Raw genomic sequence first — 17,300 nt, forward strand, 5'->3', positions numbered from 1 at the left:
CTCCATCATGTCATGTGACAGCTCAGAGAGGCACGCTGCACACATCGATCTCCATAGGCTTTTCTCTGCCTGTCAGACTCTAAATATATCTGCCTCTGCGAAAGAAAGTAGCCTCAGGGTGTTTGAAACGCAGAAGGGGAGAATGAGATTTAGATAAGGAAACAGTTAATAAGAAGGTAGAGTGGAATATGAAAAGGGAGGAGAGACAAACTCCTCCTTGAGCGAGCACAGGTCGAAGAGAGGTGGTATAGAACAAAATGGGTGAAGAAGGATAAAAAAAGGAAGGATGTTGCAATAGAACACACGTCCTTTGGGAGACTCCTACCTTAAGGGAGTGCTGTGATCACTGCTGTGTTTATGTGCTTGCGTGTTTGCGTGCGTGGGGGCCACAGTAGGTGGCTTCTGTATGAACTATCATACAGTTTATTTATGATGGCTCCCTGCTGATAGTTAGCGATAGGGAAGAACCTGCTTGCAACTCGTTGCCTCTGTTTCACCACTGTCTTTTCATCCTCTGAGGCAAAATGTGTCTGTTTATATGTAGCTTGGATCAATAGCTCTGAGACAGATTTAGGCAATTCCTCTGAAAACGGTTTGGCACATTATTGTCATTGCAAATATTTATCTAGCCAAAACAAATAAAAAAGTTTAAAAAGGCAGTAGTTATTGTTTATTCCACAACATGTATTTTTGGAGGCATAAGAACACATCCTCCTCTGCAGGTTGAAGAGGTTGGTTAAGAAAGTTGTCATATTCACAAGACAGGCAATAATGAAAGTTAAATGATTGAAAATTCAAAATTGAGAATCAGCTGAAATCAGATAACAGTAAAATATGGATATTTGATAGCACTTCCTGTGTACCATTTCACAACTTTACCACTTGGATGTTAACAATTCATGGAGAAATAGTCAAGATCTTAAGACATGGAGCCTGTTTAAACAAGGTTTTTTTTTTTGGCTTGTTTAAGAACAATGGCATCTCAGGCTGTTTCACTTTTAACTTAATTTGTATGAGACAGAAGTAACTGAAAATATGTGGGACACCCTTGACATATCAAAAACAATGAGCCCCCTAAACAATATGCATTTTTTTTTTTTTTTGAAAATTTCAGAATCACGCTGCTTTAAATAATTTGTAATGACTGTGCAATAAACCAGTCCAGATTTGACTAAAACAAATGTTATGATATTCATGCCACCTTTTCTTTGATCTATGGTGGTTCTAATGCTGAATAATCTATTTAATCGCTCTTTGTTTTTTTTGGTTTTCACAAATGAAACAGGTGTTTTGCAATTATAAAGGTTTGTGCTCTGTAAAATTATCCAGCTCCAGATTTTTTAACTAGGGAATCAAATGCAGTCTAGACCAATAAAAATTGGTAAAATAGGGCTTTAGTCTAGCACCACTACGAAGCTGCGAACAGATGCTAACTTCAGCATCATTAGCTGCTAACGATTACTTAGTCATGTGATTTTCATTGTTCTTACAAACAGCTAGTATCTTGTTTGTTTCTCTGTCACAATTGCTTTTTTTTCTTTGGGGAACCCAAATGTTGCTGCACAGACAGTTTTGAAGTGGTGTGGTTTCTTGATGATATTTGGACCGAGTGATGTCCGCTAGTCTTTCCTGACTGACTCCGTCAAAATAACAGGGCAACCTGTTGTGTTGTTTAAATTATATTTAAACATTCAGTAGCATTTATTTTCAATCATTTTTATTGATATTTAGTCTGAATAAGCTGAACAGAGAATCCATATCAACCAGATGAATACATACAACTTTTTCTACGCAATGACAAAAAACACTGACTGTGGTCCCAGTAAGTACATATAAACAATGAATCTAAACGATTGCACTTAAAATATGAACAGATCACATGCTGTGGCCTGAATGCAGAGTCCAACAACTTCCTCCAGGTCAGCAAGGACCTGAATTGGGCACCCGCTTATGAGTAATCAAATGTCTTGAGTGGGATTGCTGCAGAGTCTTTTGTCATGAGGTTTTAGACTTTTGCCTCGGACAGACAACTTCTCGAGGCTGTTTTGATGATGTTCTGGAGCCTGAATGCGTGCTCTGCTGCCACACTAGACAAGTTTTGCAAGTGCCACTTCAGCCAAAGCTATCAAGCCCAAAGCACTCACCTTTATATTATTAGCCTGGACTTTGTATACAAAAACTAGACAGTGCTTCGCAAGACAGACCTCACTTTTGGTGTTTTAATATTGTGAGATCTTTTGGCACAGTACATCTTTACACCTCTACTTGTAATCCTAAAAATTCTCAGTAAAGAGATATATATCTTTATATCTATTGGCTGTAGTAGACACAAAAAGCCAGTTCTGATCCTATTTCTCTTCTGCTCCAGTATGTGTCGCCATACCATATTGTTTTGGTCAGTGGTGACTACAGGAGAACTGGACATTGTGTAATTAATTAGGAGTGCTCTGCTTATTGCAATTTAAAATGATGGAGGAAAAGAAAGGAAAAAAGTGTTTTATGCAATTTCAGCTTGACTTACAGAACTGTTGTGTTGGTTGCCTAGAAACTGTAATGCGCCGAGAAAGGCCACATGTGCAGAGACTCGAGAGGATAAGTCGGATAAGACAGCCGGTATTTTTTTCTCTTTTCATTGCTGCTTGTCTCTCTGTCTCCCTCCCTATAGTGGTTTATATATTCAGCTGTTGTTATGAGAAAACAGTTGTAAAGAAAATCTATATGTTTGTTCCATCTTTTGTCTCACTGGTTTAGAGGTCATAGAGGCACTATTGTGCCAGGGAGCTCACACCTTGACAACTAGGATGAAAGGCAACTATAGACTGAGGTCACACAGGCTGAGGAAATGTTTCACAAATCCATTGCTTTTGTGTAGAAAGTATTACTTGCAGAAATGTGACATCCACTGACCTTTTTCTCTCTTGGACCCACTTCTTCTGAACCAGTGACACAACAACAGGCTGTGAAAATATCAGTGGAAATCTCTGGGAGTCCATTTGTTTCTTGTGAAAGAAAACCGATACACCTTTTGCACAGATGAATCTGATTGGCTTTGCTGTGTTTCTCAATCCCCTGCCCCCTTTATGTATCATCAGAGATGCCATAGATCAACAACAATGCAAATTATGTTTAACATTCACTACAAATTGCAAGAAATAATCACTCTCAGTCTCATTCAAGAAGTGAAATATTACTAACAGACTATAAGTATCTCCATCTGCTGCTAGAAATTGACTATCATGATTTAGTGGTACTCACACATAAACAAAGAAATATCTATACATTTAAGAAACAATGGTCAGCCTCCATCTGCTGAAATATATGGCAGTGCTTTATTTCAGTATTAATTTTGGCTTACTTTCTCACAGCAAACTTCATATCTTATATTGAAATTAGTTGTTTACCAGGAAAACAGTTTATAAATCAGTAATCAAAAGAGAGGAAGAAATAAAGCAGCAATTTATATACCTGAAACCATGGTACCTGCCACGAGATTCTCTTTGTTCTTTCAGTGCCAGTCTTTTTTTTTGTGTTGTTTTTCAGCCACTGTCTCTTTGAGCTGTACATGTTTTCAGGCTCACTGGAGGCTTTCCAATAGATCCATCAATTTGGCAAAGCAGTGGGTGTGAAGCATAAGAGTCATTCCCCAGGGATGTACTTGCAAATGTAGAGACACACATATACACAGCAGTGGACATTCTATAACTTTAGTTTGACTTCCCTTTACTGTTTTTATTGTCAGGGTGTCTCAGAAGTGACTCTTTGGTGCTGTGGTTCCTTTTGTTTTCATACACAGCCTTGTTGCCTCATATTATTTGTTTTTCACTAAGCTGCTTATAGAATGCTCCCACATCATAGCATATTCTCCATCTGTTATTTATACTAAATTTATGGTGATCTCAGTTGCACCATAATACGGTGGTGCTTCAGTTTAAATGTAAACTGTGGTGTGTCTTTGTATCCAGTCCCTTCTTCATCTATAAATAAATAGTACCAAGACATGGCTGTCCACCTTAACTGACAGGCTAGGCAAGGAGAGCATTAATCAGGGAAGAGAGCTGTAGAGAAGAGAGGAGCAGAGATCCACAGCTCACATGGCAGAATCTCTCGATAGGACAACTTTTACTTGTGCTCTCCACAAATCTGGCCTTTATGGAAGAATGGCAAGAAGCAAGGCATTGCTGGAAAAAAAAAGTCATTTTTAGAGTTTGCCACAAGACATGTAAGGCAAAACAGCAAACATGTAGAAGAAGATGCTCTGGTCAAATGAGACCAATCTTTCTGGCCTACATGCAAAACTACGTGGGTGTAAAGCTAATGCTGCACATCACCCTGAAACATAATAGTCATAGCATCATGCTCTAGGGTTGATGGGGAAAATGAAAACCGATTAGAGTTAGTAAAAGACTTGAGACTAGGGCAGATGTTCAATGTTTAGTTAGAAAAAAGCATATTCAGGTTTTTGAATATCCCAGTCCAGACCCCAATCCAACAAAACAATCTATGGCAAGGCTTAAAGAACTATGTTTACAAACGGTGTTCATCTAATTAAAATGTCCCTCTCTTTATATGGAAAGGTGGCAGACACATACAGTATGTATGTACACTAGAAGGCTTCCTGCTATGACTGCAGTGAAAGATGGTTATTCAAAGTACAACATTTGAAAAAAGAGATATAAAAACTCATACAAAACCAGATTTTAACAACATTATCTTTAATCTGTAGTTTAAACAAGGAAAGAACTGCAGCCCTTACTGAAAAACATAATGTGTATACTATTTACATGTATCCTTGTGGGCTTTGCAACTTATTAGAGGGCAACATGGTTCCTTTCCTGATCCACATGATATGACACCACTAATTAAAAGGTGCCAGACTATAAAGTTTCAATTTGCAGATGAGCTAATTGAGAACATTCTTTTTAGAGTTTTAGAGTTGAGCAATCTAAGGTTTTTAGCACTTTTAATAGCATTCAAGATAAACACAGAGTTGTTTCTAAATATGTGTAAAAGATACCCACGCTCTGCTCTCCCTAAACTTATCTAATCTGTTGCTCTGTCTTCTGTCTTTTTCTTCTCCTTTTTCTGACTTCTGCCTCTCTTGCTGTTCATCCAACCCCTCGTCTTCTACTTGGGGAATGCAGTGATGGCTTCAAAAGGCAAAGTTCGAGGTGAGTCGTGACTGCTGCTCAATTCCTCTGCTTTTCTTTTTTTCTTCTTAGAAAAATAAACTTAAATCCTTCATAGGTACACTTACAGTTCTAGGTTTTAAGTGTAATTTTTCGACTCAGAAAATGGTCATTAATTTCAGTTGAATCTATCTATGCAGGATCAGAATGTGCAGTTTGTTTATAAAACACTTTCAATATTATGTCACAACAATAAATCAAAGTTTGCCTTTGAGCCAGTGTAGATTTTCAGAATCATTAGTTAAGATATATAATCTCATATATAATGTATTTATCCTAAGGTCATATGGTAAGAAGCAAACAAATATTACCATTGTAAATCTTATTCATCATTGCTAATTGTAATAAGCAACTTTTATATAACTGCTGTAATTATGTAACTCTTATATCAAATAAATACCTTGTGCTTATTCAAACATAAAAATATTTACTACTACTCACTACTACTACTTTTTTTTTCTCTTACTGAACATACAGCTTAAACAATGGAGAACAACAAAAATAACAAGATACAAATATATGGTATGGTTCCTTGATGAAGATTATAGAGCCAGGCTGTGGTTATATTTATACAAGGAATCAACTGTAACAGAAGAGTGAAGACACAGTCTTTAAATGAAGTACTGTAAGACTCATTGTCATGTATTCAAATGAGAACTTGTGTTGTGGAGTTAGAACCTCATATGAATTCCTGTACATTCCTTAATTAGGGATACAACAATTACCAGTTTTAATAATCATCAGCATTACATTTTCAATGTGTAGTAATATGGTTTTAAAATAAAATTACATTTAAAACTCTATTCAGATTCTAAGCAAATGAAAAGTTTGGGTTTTCTTATTGTCCATCAAAGGCAACACCCCACATGCAAGAAGAGGGCGGCAACAGTAAATCAGGGATCTTTGAATCAACATACAGCACCAAATGTTAAAAGTAGCTGTATTTTGCACTTTGTAACTTGACAAGGAAATCTTTCTGAAGATGTTTATTTCTTTATTGCATCACCACTACATTGCAATTAGTGCTAATTAAGGTAACTTATATCAAGATGTTTGTGTTTTTATGGATACCAGCATGTCCTTCTTTCTTGTGTTAAACATGGAAGCACAGCCAAAATAATAAGATGCCTTAAGCAGTGAAACAAATACAGAATCTTTCCTGAAAAAAATTTCACTTTCTATTTTTTCTAAATTCTTGGTCTTTCTCCGACCCATTTTTGTTGTTGGTTTTTTTTATAGGATTTACTTTTATTGTTGGTCCTACTTTTCCGGTTGGTTTTATAAGAGTTTGAATTCAAGGTCTTCCTTTTCAAAAGTTTTCAAGTTGTGGGAAAAATGTGGTTTACTGTTTACTCCCAAATGTTGTTGCCTCCACAATTTCTTCTGTATCCTACTTCCCCTGTGTCCTCATCAGTAGCAATAGTATTTAAAACATGAATATCATTTTCCTCTCACCAAGTCACTACATTCTTCTCATTTTCCTGCTGTGTCTGAATGTTTACTTCATTCAAGCCCTCTCTCAAGCCATCAACATCCAGCTGCATGTATTACCCTGTAATATCTTATTCACTGTTGAGTCCCTTAACTCTTTAATGGCCATGCTTACCAGATCGGATGACTCCACAGAGATTCTTCCAATTTCTTAATAGATTATAAGAGATTTACAACTAACCCCAAATCAGTTGTACCTCTCTGTAGTATACCATAAACAAGTGTTTTACAGTAGTTTAAACCAGATAACTTTCCGTTAGATGTCTTTTATGATTCTAACAGTTTCTGCTTAGTTTTTTATTTCCTATTCTTCCCTGAGTGAAGGCTGATTTTGATCATTTAAAACAATGTAACAACATACCCGTATGGGGACAATGTAAACAACAATCTATAACTTAAATTTAACAGAAACAATAAATAGAAATCCAATCTTCACAATCACTTTTAAATATAAAAGGTTTTGCAAAGCTAGGCAGGAAAGGGGAAAACAAACTGTTTAACAGCTTTTGTAAACTTGGCATTGTAAATGGAGGCAAGAAGGATGGAACACCAGAGGAAGAAGGGAACACATGATCATAAATGCACACATGGGCTGATGAATCCTCAGTGAAAACAATGGAGACAATTGCAGGACGAGGCAAGCAGAGCAGTAAAACCTGGTATTATATGTATGGAGAGAGACTACCAAAATAAAACTGGATAGAATATGGTATATAAAACACAACACAGCTGTATTAATGCAGACACACAACTTAACTAAGTCTCCAAATTTCATACACCAAAACAAAAGATATCAATGCAGCAATGTCCTTTCTTATGTGTAAATACAGAGTATACCGATTTCCAACAGGTTTCTTTCAAAAGATGCTGCAATTGAATCTTAACATTGCTGTGTTTTTATTGCTATTGGGAACTGTCTGTATTCCATTTCACATATTTTAACTTATCTGATTTATGTGACTGAAACAGCTTGGTATGTCTTCAATCCCATTGATATAATTCTGGTGTTTTGATGCAGGAAATGTCTAAAACATGCAGGATTGTTGGCCCTAAGAAGCAGGATTGAAAAAAACCTGATTAAAATTGTTACATACAGTGTATTCTAATAAGCCAATGCGTTCTGCTCCCTCAACGATGGAAGAATTTACATAGGTTCATGCTAATTGTTAAGAGTCTGAAAGCCCTCAAGGTATGAGATCTTGTGATATTAGGACACAACAGTATTTCACTTCAAAGTGTAGTCTGTCTCTCGAAAAGCTATCCAGTTGCGGTCAGCATTACATCTGTTAAAATAAACTATTATTATGAAACCCCTGATATGAAGGTAAATGGTTTTAGAGAAATTTGTTGTGAAGTAAGACTAGAAGTAGTTCTCGAACTACTCTGTTATGTTGTCAGTCAGGCTACCTAACAACAGTTCGTTACAACAATAAATGGCAAAAGAGTGACATGAAAATAATCATTTTTAAGCAGTGTGACAGTACTGTTAAAGTTAGCATCAGCTTCTAAGCTTAGTTAGTGTTATATTAAAGAGCTTGTTCACAGTTAAAAAGGAATTTGGACAGCATTTGTTTAGTCCAAAATCTATAATACTGAGTAAACAGAATAATTTTAAGAGATTCTTATTTTATTTGTAAAAACACAAAAGGTGAGTATTTGCAATGTTTTTTTTTTTGCATCTGGCACAACTTTAGAATTAGATGAACATAAAATTCATAATACATCTGTATAACCTTAACTGGATTATTCTACAGGGAGAACAAATTGTTGTTATTTGTGAAATGTGTAATTTTTTTTTTCAAACAATATAAATTGACATTCTAAATTTTTCAAAATGTTTTAACATTCTCATGAATGCAATATGTTCCATCTCATCTTATGAGCTAGCCGTATGGTTACATCTCTACTAATTGTCATTCGTTAAGTTAAACGATACATTTGCTAAGACAGGTGCATGTTGCGTTTACATAGTCCTAATAAAGGTGGTAGCATGAAGTACAAAGTAACTGAATAATAACTATTTGAATATTATAAACAGTTTTTTAAACTGTACAAAAATTATTCTCTCAGCAATAGATATCAACAGTTTTTTATGATATCATGTTCAAGATATGTTCCAGCTGCAACTTTGTGCAGTGGGTGAATAGACACCAATCATTTACTGCACACCTTTGTGAGGAACAGAACATTGAAGCAATCATGAAATCACTGTCTTTTTAAGGTTAAGACACACATGAAATGTTCTAGGAAGACCATGCATTTTGCTGCAGCCAACTTTATTATTTTCTGTCTGGCTAGCCATGAGAACTTCCATGACCTTCACTTTTTCCTCATCCTCATCTCCCTCTTTTCAAAATTTGGACTTGATTAATATGACCATTAACACCTGTAACCTGCTCTCTGATATACTGATAGACTGATGTCTCTGTTGGATCCCTATACTTAGCAAGAAATCATGTGAATTTAATCTTAACTTTCAATAAGAGAAGGGAATTCATGTTGAATTCATTTTTGGTATAATAATAAAATAGTCACAGTGAAAAGAAAGTCCATAATTGACATTTTGTATTTGTAAGTTTTTCACACACTTTTCCATTTTCAGATTTTCTGTCATTCAGAGTGTACCGTATGATGGCTGCCTTCATTTATTTAGCCTTTATAGTTCAAAAACAATTGTTTTTGTCTCTTCCTTCTATGCCTTTTATTGTCTTGTACTCTGGTGTTTTTTTCTTCAAACGGTGAAGCCAGTTTGTGTTGTTCTGAACAGTTCTCTTGCATATTTAGTTTAAGGCTTTTTTGGCAGTCTCTCCTCTTATTATAAAATCTTGTCTATACAGCTAAGTAGCTTCTAGGGGCTAACTCTGTGCTTTGGACCTCACTAGAGCCACTCAGTTGAAGTCACTTAACTACCTTTACAAATACTTTATTAATTCCAAAAGGAAATAAAAAATTTTAGTAACATGTACCTTTCTTCAAAGAGTCATTATAGATTTTGATGGCTGTGGGCAAGAAGGATTTCCTGCGGCGGTGTGTCTTGCAGCACACCTGAAGAATCTTCTGACCAAAGTCACTGTTTTTGTCTTACTGTTATAAAAAGGATGCTCAGCGTTGTCCATTATGTTCTTCATTTTATGCGCAATCAGCTTTAGCAGCAGGCTTCTTTATCAGCATGTTCAGTTTTTTTTTGTTTTTTTTAAGTCACTGGTTTTGACGGTATACACCAAGGTATAATCCTCCACCATCTCTACCTCTTCTTCTTTGGTGGATTTAGTGTTTGACATACTTCTGTTTCTCTTGAAATCCACAGGCATCCTGTCTGCTTTATTCATATTCAAGGTCAGATGATTGTTACCCATGCCACAAAAAGGCATGTTGTCTTGTAATTTGTTGAATTAAAAAACATTACTCTCTACCCAGTCACTGCTGCATGTAGCAACTGAGGAATCATCTGAGTATTTCTGTAGATGACAGGAGCGTGACTTGTACTGGATGTCTTGTAGTAGGAAAGGGCCGGTTAACGATCTCAAGTTATACCACAGTTTTAAAAAGCTATGGTTTCAAAACCATAAAAATATTCCATCATATGGCGTCTGCGGTTTAAACTCCCTTTAATATGATACCAGAGAAAAGTTATGGAGTAACTGGAGTTTTGGAGAGGAGTCCCCACTCCCTTCCATGTTTTGCCGCACTACCGTACCAGTCACTCTCATCTCTCTTGTTTATAATAAAGATAGTCAGCTTCTTAGAAAGTTATGGGCAGGAAACTAAAAGACACTGTCCATAACTGTTATTAAGGTCATGCTCTTTTGAAGCTGATTACCAATAAAGTAACATTTATAATAGTCAACACACTATCTTTATTTGCTCGGACGGTTTTACTAGTTTACTTTTTCGAGGCTGGACATTTCTTTGAAAATATACAGAAAAGACAACATGTGCCAACATGAGAATGTGGTTTAAAGTGAAAGATAAAAAGAAGATGAAGATGTCTATCAATGTTTGATTGTGGTTGAGTAGTTTTTTTTTTGGGGGGGGGGGGGGGGGGGGGCTGATTTAAATGTCTTTGTTTAGGCTAATCTGGACTGATTGGAGGGTGGTGCTGTGTAAAACTTAAACTATAGAGCACTATAACTATAATAGTAACTTATCATGTTGATTAGATTGAGCATTTATCTTTTTATTAATCTACTTTCAAAGCAGGGATCGACTGATAGAATTGATTGTGTTTTACATAATAAAAAAAAACTGTTTACTTTGGGTCCAGCTGTTCTACACAAACAATTCTTGATTTACTTACTTCTTTTTTATTATCAAACATCCATTGACTTTATAATATTATATGTTTATGCATGCAGATTATTTTTTTAACGTCCTCCAAAAAAACGTATGATAAAGGATTTTATTTCCATTTCAAATGCACAATCAACACTCCTATTTCCTACAGTCATCACCAAGTAACAGTAGGTTTCTCAAATTATTTATTCAGATGTATTCATTCTTCATTAGACTGATCTGAGCACAGCTTTGAGAGGTTATCTACATTGTCAACCCTGGAGTCGTGAGCTCTGTCTCGGAGTTGTCGTAGAAAAGAACTGCAGTAAAGTCAGTGTGACGTGAGCCAAAAATGATAAAAGCTGTTTTTAAAACTAGCATTTTTTGCCCAATGAATCTTGCAGTAGATTCCCCCCCTGGGGCAAAGAACATTTCCCCTGAACACTCTCAAATGAACAGTATCTGTCAACACATCATGACACATTAGAAAATCACAAAGTGTCATGTTGATGTGGGGAGTTTGGGAGTTTGTGGTGGCAGTGGTGCTTAGTCTAATTTCCCTAATGAAGGTAACCCTTCCCTGCAATCATCAAGCTCTCATTCCATATGAAAGCTTTCAAAATGAATCCATTCATGTGATTCAAAGTAATATATACTTATATAAAAATCTAGTCAAAGACATTTCCCTCTAGATCAGTGTGAGGAAAAAACACAATAAACATATGTTTTCCTGACCTTATGCTTTTGTGACATTTAATTTATAACACGAACATGCCTTCGAATATTATGTTGCTTTATTTTTAAACAGATTAAATATTATAGTTTGTATACTGCACTTAGTGCATTTCCTTCCTGTTATAACCACACACTTCAGTGTATTTCATTGGTATTCCTCCACTAAACGATTATGCATTGTTTTGTGTTCTTCACCCACATAACATCCCAATTATCCATAAAGGTCTGTGGTTCAAAGAGTATGCATACATTTGAAAGGCACTTGTCTAAGTTTATAGTTTTATCCACTTATTAATACATTTCTCACGTGTCGACACCTGCAAACAGAATACCAACAGGTGTATGTAGTAAAAACAGGTTGACTGAAAAGCACCATGTAGACACATCTTTTAATATAATATTGAATTAATAAATGTTTCAAAAAAAAATTTTGTTTGATTTTATCTATACCTACTTACAAATGGCTGACCGGTTTTCTGTGTCCACAAACATCTGCAATTGTCTTTTTTCCCCCTTTTTTCTTGTCTTGATTTCATTTTCCTCCAAACCTACTTCTGTCTTTACATAACTTGCCTTTTCTTTCAGTTTCTCCTGCTCATTTTTTTCTCTACATAGCCCTGTATGAAGTATTTATGAAGGCCAGGTTTACCTCTGTAATAAAACCGAGATGTCTGACCTTGGCTTTGAAAGGATAGTGAGATCCCTAGCCATTTTGGACTCAGAAAGCTTGAACTTGGGCAGCTTACATGCAGAGAAGTGATAGAGCTTTATATCTCTGGCCTTTAAATAAATGTGGCTGAATCAAGGGTGAAAATACTGGGCAAATTACACGTATCAGGGAGTGTGTCTTTGAAATTAGTTTGTGGGCTTTTACAAAACCTCATATATAGAAACGGGTCAAGGAAAGATCCTTGTGCAAAAGTTAGAAAAAGGTAGAAGGAGCTTACTTTGCAATAAAAAACAAACACAGTTATGTGGTTCTTGACATTCCCATACCTGGATATAGTCTCAATGAGTGTTTAATACCTTAACACCTTCACATGCTGTGAACAAAATCTTTTCAAAATAAAAAAAATAAGCCTTGCCAAAATGAAAATGCCTCTCTCAGTTGTTAATTTTCAACCAGCAGCTCTAATAAAAAAATTGATAACAGCATGAAAGCTAGGTAATATTTTGCTTACCTGATTCCAAGTGCTGACTTGGGCGTCAGGTTTGTGATGGCAGCACTAACAGCTGCCCAGTCTAATTACCACATGTAAATGACAACAGCCTTGTTATAGCCAACCTCTCAGGTGATGGATAATTATTTTCATATCTCCAGATCAGATGCGACTGTCCTGAGGTGGTTGTTCGCCAGCAGTTGATACAGAACTAGCTTCGCCCTCGGCAAGGGTTGCATTCAATTTGCTCACTGTGGGAATCCTAACACTGTCAAAAGAGCCGCTTTGGTTTAGAAATGCAATCTTACAAGCAAACACAACTTCTCATACTCAGAGAAATAATATACAGTTATAACAGAGTAGAAAGCGAAGGAACAAGAAGAGGTTGAATTAATATAGTTCTTCTTATTGTCTGTTTTGAGGTACTGGCTGATTGTATGCTAATTTTCTAATAACATTATATATTTTGTCACAAAGAAGTTCGATTTCTAATTTGATTCCTTCCCATTTTTTGCTACATTTACGGTTTTTTGGTAGGAAAGAGCCATATTTACACTGCCATTAAAAAACGTCCACCTGTTTTGCTTTTTTTGGTCACCTTAACATGTTTCAGATCACCATATAGATTTTAATAACAAATAAAGATAACCCATTTCCATCCAAAGTGGTAGTTTTCAAATAATAATTTGTATTTATTACGGGAAATAAAGCTGCCCAAACCAAACAGGTCCCATGAGAAAAAGTAATCCTTGACATAAAATGTTTAATTGGTTTTACCACCAGCTTTCTGTGCACTTGAAGAATTGACGGCAGATGAAATGAATAAACATTGGCACCATGAAATTTCATCACATGGCATAAGATATTTACTGTTAACACTTTTATGTTGAAATAATTAGAATAAAATATGACTGTGCTGTAGTTAACCTATAGATTTTACATAATATTCTGCTCTATATTATATCATACTTTCTTAAGAAAGATCTTTTCACTCCATAACTCAGCAAAACCAACGTTTTACACACTTCTCTGAAGCAGCTAATTAAAAAGAAAGTTATAGCCTGGCTTTATGTTTTGTTTGATTTGGAAACCATTGCCCTCTGTAGCTGACAATTGCACCGCTATTTTTATTTTCCATGGTAGCTGGCATTGATTTTTTCAGTTAATGTAGAACAAATTGTAGCCCAAAATAATAAACAACATATCCTAAAATTCCATATTTGGTTTTAAAAGGACAAATCTAGCCCTTTCACACTACTGCCCTGCATGGTATTAAGCAAATAGCAAACAGTTTGGGTTAAACCCACCATGGTAGGATTAAATGACTACAGGCCTGTAGCCCTGACGTCTGTGATCATGAAATCCTTTGAGCGGCTGGTGTTGAAGCACCTGAAAGACATCAAAGGCTCCCTGCTGGACCCCCTGCAATTTGCTTACCGAGCAAACAGGTCGGCAGATGATGCTGTTAACTTAGGTCTACACTTCATCCTGCAACACTTCGACCACCCAGGGACGTACGCCAGGATCCTGTTTGTAGACTTCAGCTTGGCCTTCAACACCATCATACCAGACATCCTCCACCAGAAGCTCACCCAGTTCAACGTCCCAGCCTCCACCTGTCAGTGGATCAACAGCTTCCTGACGGACCGACAGCAGCGGGTGAGACTGGGGAGCATCTTCTCCCAATCCAGATCAATAAGTACTGGTGCCCCCCAGGGGTATGTTCTATCCCCACTCCTCTTCTCCCTGTACACAAACGACTGCACCTCATCAGACCCGTCCGTGAAACTCCTTAAGTTTGCAGATGACACCACTGTCATTGGACTGATCCAGGACGGTGATGAGTCTGCATACAGACAGGAGGTGGATCGGCTGGTACACTGGTGTGGTCAGAACTACCTTGAACTGAATCCACTCAAGACTGTGGAAATGGTGGTGGACTTTCGGAGAACACCACCCCCATACACCCCCCTCACCATCCTCAACAACACTGTATCGGCCGTGGACCACTTCAGGTTCTTAGGAACCACCATCTCTGAGGACCTGAGATGGTCTTCACACATAGACACTGTTCGAAAGAAGGCCCAGCAGAGACTGTACTTCCTGAGGCAACTCAAGAAGTTCAACCTTCCACAGGAGCTGCTGGTCATCTTCTACACTGCCATCATTCAGTCTGTCCTGTCTTCATCCATCTCAGTGTGGTTTGGCTCATCCACAAAACAGGACAGGTCCAGACTGCAACGAATAATCAGGAATGCAGAGAGAATAATCAGGGCTGACCTTCCCTCCATCCAGGACTTATACAGGTCTAGGGTCAGGAAAAGAGCTGAAAAAATCTCTGCAGACCCCACACACCCTGCACATAAACTGTTTAGAGTTTTACCTTCAGGCCGCCGCTACAGAGCACTGTTCACTAAAACCAGCCGCCACAGAGACAGTTTCTTCCCCCAGGCTGTTTCTCTGTTGAACATTCAATAGAGTACAAAACAACAGCATACAGATGTTGCAAATGCACCATTTTATTATATATGTGTATATTGTACATTGTAAATATGTATATTCTGTAATACAAAAACAAAACCAAAGAGCAAAGTGCACCGGAGTCAAATTCCTTGTTTGTATGTACGAACTTGGCAATAAAGCTGATTCTGATTCTGATTAAGTAGCTAAGCTTTGCAACTCAAAGATGTAACATAAATCATTCAGAGCCAGCACTGCTTTAAATTCTATGGAACTGGTACTCATATGTTGCAGCACTAAACCGAAAATAATGTGTCTTCATCTCATACTCTGATATAAAGACACTGTCTGTGAATCACTCATCTGGAAATGCTGAATATCGGGCTGCTGACGTGGCGGAGGACCTATCTTTTGCTTCTTCAGCAAATAATGATTTAACCACATGGGGGCACTCATAGACTGTATATAGAGCTCTGAATTATCAGCCCTAGATGGCCAGGCAATTATTAAAACAGCTGTCACTTTGTTTTCTATGTCCCCATGTTGGCATGTGTTTTGATAAAATACCTGAAGGAGATTTTAGTAGAACATCAAGTCCTGTTATATGTTTGAGGGTTGTGAAAAGTTCCTGTATAATAGAGTTCTGAGAGGTGGAGTTGATAGGAACCTGCTTGTGTGCTTTTCCATGACATCACTTTCCGTGTCACTGCTTTTTGTTTATTTCTTATCATAAGAAAAGAATGACGGATTATCTGGGAAGCACATTGCACTACTCCTAATTCTTAGCTGCATTAATCAGCCAGCAACTAGTTTCTTAAGTTTGACTTTCAATTTCAACCATCACCCATCTTAATGTAAGTAAAGCATCTGCATATCATGGTGCAAGATGAAGTGAAGCTTTATTGGATCATTGCTGCAACATTTGAATAACTTCTTTGTTGATTCTGTAGCAGCTGTGCACATTCTGGGTTGAGCTGCGGTGCTCATGTGGCAGAATGTTTTCATGCGTCCAATGTTGGCAGGCTGGTTTATCTGGAAATCAAATTATGTATGCTACTAGAGTAAATATGTAGGAAGAGAAGTGTCCTTTTCTCATGTCATAATGTCCTCCCTCGATCGTGTAATGAAAGGCTGATACACAATAATGGGACAGGGTATAAGTATGAAAAAAAGAAAAAGAGAGTGATGTCACAGTAAAAACTAACTTATTCTGTTGGGATGCAGTAGCACTCTGTAAATTTTACACCATTCATCACAATACACACAGGCTTTACAAAACACGGTCATACACAATTCATATACATGATAGGACTTAATGTTTATAATAATCTGTTTCATCACCTGCTTTTAGAGATACCAACCCACTTGATAGATAAGAACATAAACTTAGTGACAACCTTAACTTTAACTTTAAATTTGCATTTAAAAGGAAGCAAATTTTTATTTCACTGTGTTCTATTACTAAGGGCAATAGTACAATCCCTTCACATATCTCAATTTATGTGCCTTACAAAATGTGAAAAGATAAATTACAAACTGGGCTATACTTGTTTTTTTAAAAGAAAAAAACACTTTTCTCACATTGATGATTACCTTTTATTCTCTGGAACATGTGATATAATTTCCTAGTGAAAAAGGTCATCACAAAAACAAAGCTGTGCACACACCCTGTTACTGAGAAAGAAGAGGGTGTTTATGTGAAAATTGTCACAGTGGGAGGAAGAGACCCAGAGTTAGTGCAAGGAGAGATGATGGACTTGTGTGATGTTAACTTCTGTTCCAGGAATTAACTAACAATGTTTTTGGCTCACATTTAAAAAAAGAATAAAACAACATTCATGGAAATGATAGGTTTCTTGTTTTGTTTTGTTTTTTTCTTCTATATATAATTCTAATTATTTTCAGTATTTAGTTGATGTTTGGAGACAGTGATCTGAAACGAAGCTGGAGAGTTTTTTTCCCTTTCTCAAGGACTCTGTGACAGGATACATGCCTG

General features: G+C 36.8%; 1 protein-coding gene across 3 annotated transcripts in view; it reads left to right on the forward strand.

The window, feature by feature from the left end:
* cadm2a (cell adhesion molecule 2a) overlaps nt 1-17,300 on the forward strand; it is a 397,367-nt gene that overhangs the window by 257,565 nt on the left and 122,502 nt on the right. For 2 of the 3 annotated variants that reach the window (XM_047378822.1, XM_047378824.1), the window contains exon 2: nt 5,142-5,168. The exons of the other annotated variant lie outside the window; for it this stretch is intronic. In XM_047378822.1, coding sequence (XP_047234778.1) covers nt 5,142-5,168 — 27 coding nt within the window. The remainder of the gene's footprint in view (nt 1-5,141; nt 5,169-17,300) is intronic. 3 annotated transcript variants of the gene reach the window in all.

This window comes from Girardinichthys multiradiatus, chromosome 11, assembly GCF_021462225.1.
Source record: "Girardinichthys multiradiatus isolate DD_20200921_A chromosome 11, DD_fGirMul_XY1, whole genome shotgun sequence".
In the NCBI taxonomy this organism is placed as follows: Eukaryota; Metazoa; Chordata; class Actinopteri; order Cyprinodontiformes; family Goodeidae; genus Girardinichthys; species Girardinichthys multiradiatus.